Here is a 6,910-nt window from a genome sequence, read left to right on the forward strand (position 1 = left end):
AGTAGCTCTGGGGACACTTCTAGGCTGCTTGGTGTCTGGATGCTCTCTTAAGCTCCCCTGGTGGCTGCCGCGGTCTTAAGGGAGGCGAGCCTGTCGCCCCGGCAACGGCGTCCGCAGACAGGAAGATGGCGCCCCGCCCGCGAGGTGCTGCAAGGCGATTGTCACGTGAGCTAGGCGGGACTTCCGTCGCCGCGATATTTTCTTTCCGGTGGTTGGCCGCCTGCTCCTCATCCACCCGGGCCCTGCGCCCTCCGCCCTGCGGCCCACGCCGCCGGGCCGCTGCCGCCATGAAGAAGTTCTTCCAGGAGATCAAGGCTGACATCAAGTTCAAGAGCGCGGGGCCCGGCCAGAAGCTTACGGATTCCGCAGGGTATGTGACGCTGGTTGGGCGACGGAGAGGGCGAGGGCCAGGGGGCAAAAAGGGCCGGCGGTTGGGTGTCAGGGGTCTTTCTAGGCTATGCAGAGCAGGAGTAGATGGGTGGGCGGGGTGTGGATTGTAAGGCAGGGGCGGAGCCTAAGATGAGGGCGGGGCGTTGTAGCAGTGGTGGGCGGGGCAGAAGGGAGGGCAGTTGTGTGGTATAGCACGGGTGGGCGGGGCGCTAGGGGTAGGCGGTGGGCGGTCGTGGCCAGGGCGCGTTGGTCACTGCTTGGAGACTCTTGGTTCTGGGTGGTGAGAAGGGGCGGGGCAATGCCCAGAATTTAGCTAAGGGAAGAGCCGCCTAGAGCGTGGGTAGGACCTAAGAGAAGGTGTGGGCAGAAGGTCTGTGAGAGATAGTAAGACTTCTTTGTAGGTTGTGTGGTAATCTGGGAGGGGTTGGGGAGTGAGAGCGGATTATAGAAGGGTCTTGGAGGAGTGTGGAAACCAGAGAGCCCCAGATTGTTGTTGAGTGGTTGGGGTGACGGGTGAAGATGGGATCTCTGTGGGGACCTTGGCAAACTGGGGTACTCCCAGGAGTACTGGAAGACCCAGAGAACTTTGTGTTCTGGAGAGGGAGGTAAGGCATGTTGGAGCTGCTCAGAAGGGGTGAAGTAGAGAATGGAGACAGCTACAGGCTACCAGGGAGTAGTCTGCAGGAAGTATATGTGGAGGAAAATGACAACCAGTGACTGGGGCTGAGTGTGAGGAGAAGGAGGGGCCTGCAGGCCAGGGCTAGACCTCCGGTAAACACACCAGGGTACAGCTACAAATAGTGGGGTAGCTTCCATGATGAGAGGAACATGGAGGTTCAAAGGATCCTCAGGCCAGAAGTTGGAGAGGATGGTCCAGTGTCCGTGATCTGTGTGTGATCTATAAAAGTAAATGTCACTTTTATTTCCTCAGATGATGAGAGCTGCAACCATGCTCTGTGAACACACTGCTTGGGCTGAGCTCAGAGCATTTCCCATGTTCTAACAATTATCCCAGGAAGCTTCTAGCATCTGTACAATATAATTAACCAAAGCTGACTAATTCAATTTGGCTTCTCTCAATTTCTCACTGAAGTGCTCTGCTTGGGCTCAAACTAAGTCTGGCAGTCTCTTCTAATCTTCTGGTTCCTTCTCATTCTCTAGCTGCAACCTGCCTCTGAACTGCACTGACAGACTGAACTGCTTCAACTCTCTCTCTGTGCTGCCTTTTGAGTCCTCTCCTGACTGTTCTCAGAGTTGGGTGTAATCTATCCCTGACTCATTCTGTCAAATCTTTCTCTGATTCATCACTTTGTCAGCCGCTCAATTAGATGCCACTTTCAAACATGACTTCTTCCTTCTACAAACTAACCTTACCTACATTGTTAGGGATCAAAGATATATACTATGGACCTGTCTGCATTCCAGCAAGAGAGATTAAAGATTTGTTGCATGTCGGCATTCCTCCCACATGTTGCTTGATTAAAATTCCTCTATATACCGTTTTTGCAAAATTGGGTCCCCATGTCTGTTCAGGGAGAAGACCACCAAAGGAAAGTCACCACAGCTGGCCCTCCGGCAGCCCCGTCAGGGCCCCACTGATGAGGCACAGATGGCTGCCGCTGCTGCCCTGGCCCGGCTGGAACAGAAACAGCCCCGAGCCCGGGGCCCTACATCTCAGGACTCCATCCGGAACCAGGGTGAGTTCTGCTGTAGGTGGCACCTGGGGCAGACTGAATCCAATGGGAAAGGGTCCCCAGAGGGTAGCTCTGAGTCCCATGTGGCAGAGACACCATTAGTTCTTGCTTGGATGGAGACTTGGAGAAGCAGGGACTAAATTCTACCTCCTGGGACACTGGGAGGGAGAGTTGCCAGCTCTCAGACCAGCTCCCTCCCCACCCCCAACTCCCACCTTTGCACCCAGAGGCTCAGCCTCTGGGTTCAGGATGGGGTCCTTACTCTGTCCATATCACGCCTTCCTACTCTCAGTGAGGAAGGAACTTCAGGCCGAAGCCACCTCCAGCAACAATCCAGGAACTCCTGGGACCAACTCGGTAAGGTATCTGCTGGGGACTGCCCAATGTTCTGGGGCAGTATGGAGGCAGCTGAAGCCTAGGGAGGGAGAGCTTCATGCATAAGAGCCGTACCTGTGGCAGTGGGGAGGAGACAGACCCTTGGAAAGGAGGAGTGACAGCGTGGGCCTGTATGTCCAGCTATAAGAGCCTCCTGTCTTCTGTCTTCAGGTACCTGAGCCCAAGGAGGAAATCTCTCCGCATTTGGCAGTGCCTGGTGTGTTCTTCATCTGTCCGCTCACAGGTGTCACCCTGAGGAGGGACCAGCGGGATGCCCACATCAAGCAGGCCATCCTGTCGGTGAGTGACCCATGTTCCAGCTACTGGACACATGCCCATCAACCCTAGTGTCTTAGTCACTATTCTACTATTCTATTACAGTGAAGAGACACCATGGTCAAGGCAGTTCTTACAAAAGAAAGTATTTAATTGGGGATAGCTTAGTTTCAGAGGTTTAGTCTGTTATGGCAGAGAGCTTGGCAGCAGGCAGGCAGGTATGGTGCTGAACTGGAGTAGCTAAATGCCACACATCCTGATGTGACAGAGACACCCACCCCCCAGTGACAAACTTCCAGCAAAGCCACACCTAATCCTTCTATTTTTTTTTTCCCCCTTTGGTTTTTTCCGAGACAGGGTTTCTCTTTTTAGTCCTGGCTGTCCTGGAACTCACTCTGTAGACCAGGCTGGCCTCAAACTCAGAAATCCACCTGCCTCTGCCTCCCAAGTGCTGGGATTAAAGGTGTGCGCCACCATCGCCTGGACTTCTAATTCTTTTAAATAGTTCCACTCTTCAATGACTAAACATCCCAATATATGAGCCTGTCAGAACCATCTTATTCAGATCACGGTACCTAGCAAGGTTTCTACCCCATCCTCACGAGGCATAGGGTATAGGAGACTCATAAATGAGTCATATTGGTACATTCCTGTTTTCCTGCTGAGGCAGGAGGATTGTGAACCTTGGGCAAGCGTATTGCTACACAAAAGAAAAACTGGGAGTATGAGGACATGTACATACCTGTGCCCAGCTTTGACAGTGCTTGGTGGCTTCAGGTGTGCACATTCCTATCTTGAGCTCTGATGTAAGGAGTTCAACATGAGACTTGCTGATCTAAATTCAGGTTAGAAGGGTAGTCCCCAATGGAGCCTCCAGATTTGTCTTCCTCAGCTGGTAGAGGCCTTACATCCTTTGGCTTGTGGTTTCATCCTCTTGGGAACTGTCTGGCTTTCCCCAATTGTAGATCTTCTGACAATAGCCTATGACTAGCAGCCCCAATGCTGCCTTATCCCAGACCCACCATGACGTTTTCCTGGGTTCCAGCATCATACCAGCCATTCTGATTTGCTGATGATAGGCTTGTTGTCCTTTTGTGCTACCTGACACCCATTGTGGTTACCGTGGGAGTTTTATGACTGATGGCCATGGGGACCTCAGCCCAGGTGCTGTGGTTCTAAAGCTAGTACATAAGGCACAGCTATATGGCCACAAGGGCCCCAGAAATCCCAAAGAGATGTACTTGTCTCCTCTTCTTGTTTGGCCTTTTCCTCATCCTGGAAGAGGCAGGAGTGGCCTCTACTGAAGATGTGCATGCTTTGTCCTCTATCAAACATTTATGGCTGGCTTGGCCTGAGAGCTGATGGCTGCAGTTGCAGTCCCTCTTCCCATTCCCCAGCAGCCTTATAGGGTCCTCAGCATGCCCTCCTCTCCCCCAGCACTTTTCCACAGACCCCGTGGCTGCCTCCATCATGAAGATACATACATTCAATAGAGACCGGGACCGAGTGAAGCTGGGTGTGGATACTATCGCCAAGTGAGTGAGCTGTTTACCGAAGGGATCTAAGCATCTGGGGCTGTGTTGTAGACTCCCTGTGCTTTGGGCACCAGGCTCACCCTGGCTGTGTGAGGACCTGAGTGTAAGAACAGTGAAGTCAGATAGTCCCCTGGGTGGCTCTCCTTTTTCCCCCCATCCCCAGATACCTGGACAACATCCATTTACACCCGGAGGAAGAAAAATACCAGAAAATCAAACTGCAGAACAAGGTGTTCCAGGTAGCTGCTATGGCTGTCCTTGGGTCACTGGGCATGGGTGTCATGCTGTGTTCCCTGGATTTTTTTTTTGTTTTGTTTTTCGAGACAGGGTTTCTCTGTATAGCCCTGGCTGTCCTGGAACTCACTCTGTAGACCAGGCTGGCCTCAAACTCAGAAATCCGCCTGCCTCTGCCTCCTGAGTGCTGGGATTAAAGGTGTGCGCCACCACGCCTGGATTTTTGTCTGTCTTTCGTTGTTGTTGAGACCAGGTCTCACTGTATAGTCCAATCTGACCCAGTACTGGGGGTCAGCTGAGTACTGACCCAGCTTGCACAGTGCTAGGATACAGGCATGGAGCTCATCACTCATCTTTCTTTTCGTTCATGCATTGAATTTTCAGGTAGGTGCATGAGCCGCTTCATGTGTGGAGGAAAGGAATCCGGGGGAGTAGTGGTTCTCCTTCCACCACACGGGTCCGGGAACACAGCCATCACACGTGGTGTCGCACCTAAACTTACCCAGCCATTTCACCAGCTTGGTTCTTTGAGTTTGAGTGTAGGATCTTGACCTTCAAGATCGCAGTAATGTTGGGTCCATGACTGAAACTCACTGGGGTTGGAGATCTGGCTTTCTGGAGCGGCCTCTCTTTAATTTGAATACTTGGGAAGGCACCCTCCAAATTTATCCTACAAATGCAGACATGAGGCTTGCTTGGTGCAGCCTCTCTAACCACAAAGCCATTATGGGGGACGTCATTCCCAAAACCACTCATCAGCTGTTGGGTCTTCAGCCAGTGGGAGCTGCTTGGCTTCAATCTCAGCAGTGCTGGGTCCTGGCCCAGCAACCTGGGTGACCTGTGTGTGCCTCATCCTCAGGAGCGCATCAACTGTCTCGAGGGAAGCCACGAGTTCTTTGAAGCCATTGGCTTCAAGAAGGTCACCCTACCTGTGCCGGATCAGGGTGAGAGGGCGGCCAGGCAGGTGGGAGGGGGCAGAGGTGGCACGTGGGCCAAGAAAACAGCTGTGATGCCTCTGCAGAGGGTCAGGAGGAGTTCTACGTTCTGGGTGAGGATGCACGGGCACAGCCGCAGAACCTGGCACGGCACAAGCAGCAGCTGTTGGATGCCGAGCCTGTGCGGGCCACTCTGGATCGGCAGCTCCGAGTTTTCCGCCCCTCGGCTCTGGCCTCACATTTTGAACTCCCCTCAGATTTCTTCAGCCTTACAGCTGAGGAGGTGAAGCGGGAGCAAAGGCTCAGGTAGGCTCATATAAGTTAGAGAGGGTGGTTCATGGGGCATTAGCTTGGGAGGCCTGACCAATACTCTTCGCCACACAGAACAGAGGCGGTGGAGCGACTGAGCTCACTCAGGACCAAAGCCATGCGGGAGAAAGAGGAGCAGCGAGAGCTTCGCAAATATACCTATGCCCTTCTGCGCGTGCGTCTGCCGGATGGCTGTCTACTGCAAGGTGTGTGACCAGCCCACGGTGGTTGGTAATCTGACTGTACCTCCTCTAGCTCATGCTCTGTACCCTGCAGGGACCTTCTATGCCCGGGAGAAGCTATCTGTGCTCTTCCAATTTGTGCGCGGGGCGCTACAGAACGACTGGCTGCCCTTTGAGCTAAGGGCCTCCGGTGGACAGAAGCTGGAGGAGAACGAGACCCTGGCCCTGAATGAGTGTGGGCTGGTGAGCTGGGGCTGTGCTCATGAGATTACGCCCCGGCACTGAATGGGAGGGTCCAGCATTTTGGACCAAATTTCCCACTGCCAGGGTGTGTGTGGAGGTGCTGTCACCTTTGGTGGGCTTACATTGTCTTAGTGCCTTTTTCATCCTGTTAGATGGGGAGGGTACTTTTAAAGAGCCAACTAAAGGGATCTGTATGGTGGTGAAGGTGGCATGGAGACAGGGTCATCATAAGGGTATTGCATCCTAGGTAACATTCTACCTGCCTTGCAGGTACCCTCTGCCCTGTTGACCTTCTCCTGGGATGCTTCAGTGTTGGAAGATATAAGGGCAGCAGGAGCTGAGCCAGCAAAATCTGTCTTGAGGCCTGAGCTGCTTGCAGCCATCGAGCAACTCTCCTGAATAAATGCAGGCTTGGCCCACTGTGGCTCCAGTCTCATGCTGTTCCCAAACCCATTCCTTTCCCTCTGAGTCCCCAGCAATAGGAAGGACACTAGTAGCAGTAGAGTTGGAAACAAGGTCCCACCTCCTCTGTGGGCTGCAAGGGACAGGTTTGTACCTGCCTGAGGTGTGTGGAGCCTTAACCTTCTGGTGCCATCTTGGAGTGTAGCACAGGTGGAATGGACACAAAGGCTGTGGATGGAGGCAGCTGGCAGCATGGAGCTGTAATTCCTAAATTATAAACCCCAAATAAACAGGCTATTTAAACTCAGCCTCCCAGTGTTTCATCAGAGCCATAG

At 53.1% G+C, this 6,910-nt stretch overlaps 1 protein-coding gene across 1 annotated transcript; it reads left to right on the forward strand.

Annotated features, from left to right (window-relative positions):
* The first annotated feature begins 172 nt into the window (after window positions 1-172).
* Window positions 173-6,597, forward strand: Ubxn6 (UBX domain protein 6). The gene is made up of 11 exons (XM_021186234.3): window positions 173-370; window positions 1,924-2,087; window positions 2,377-2,441; window positions 2,631-2,759; window positions 4,173-4,270; window positions 4,434-4,509; window positions 5,364-5,448; window positions 5,526-5,745; window positions 5,824-5,954; window positions 6,025-6,173; window positions 6,444-6,597. Exons 1-11 carry the CDS (start codon window positions 288-290, stop codon window positions 6,570-6,572), a joined length of 1,329 nt encoding a protein of 442 aa, XP_021041893.3. The 5' UTR covers window positions 173-287; the 3' UTR covers window positions 6,573-6,597.
* Window positions 6,598-6,910: the final 313 nt, after the last annotated feature.

Source organism: Mus caroli, unplaced genomic scaffold (genome assembly GCF_978045245.1).
Source record: "Mus caroli unplaced genomic scaffold, Mus_caroli_1 scaffold_18, whole genome shotgun sequence".
NCBI lineage: Eukaryota > Metazoa > Chordata > Mammalia > Rodentia > Muridae > Mus > Mus caroli.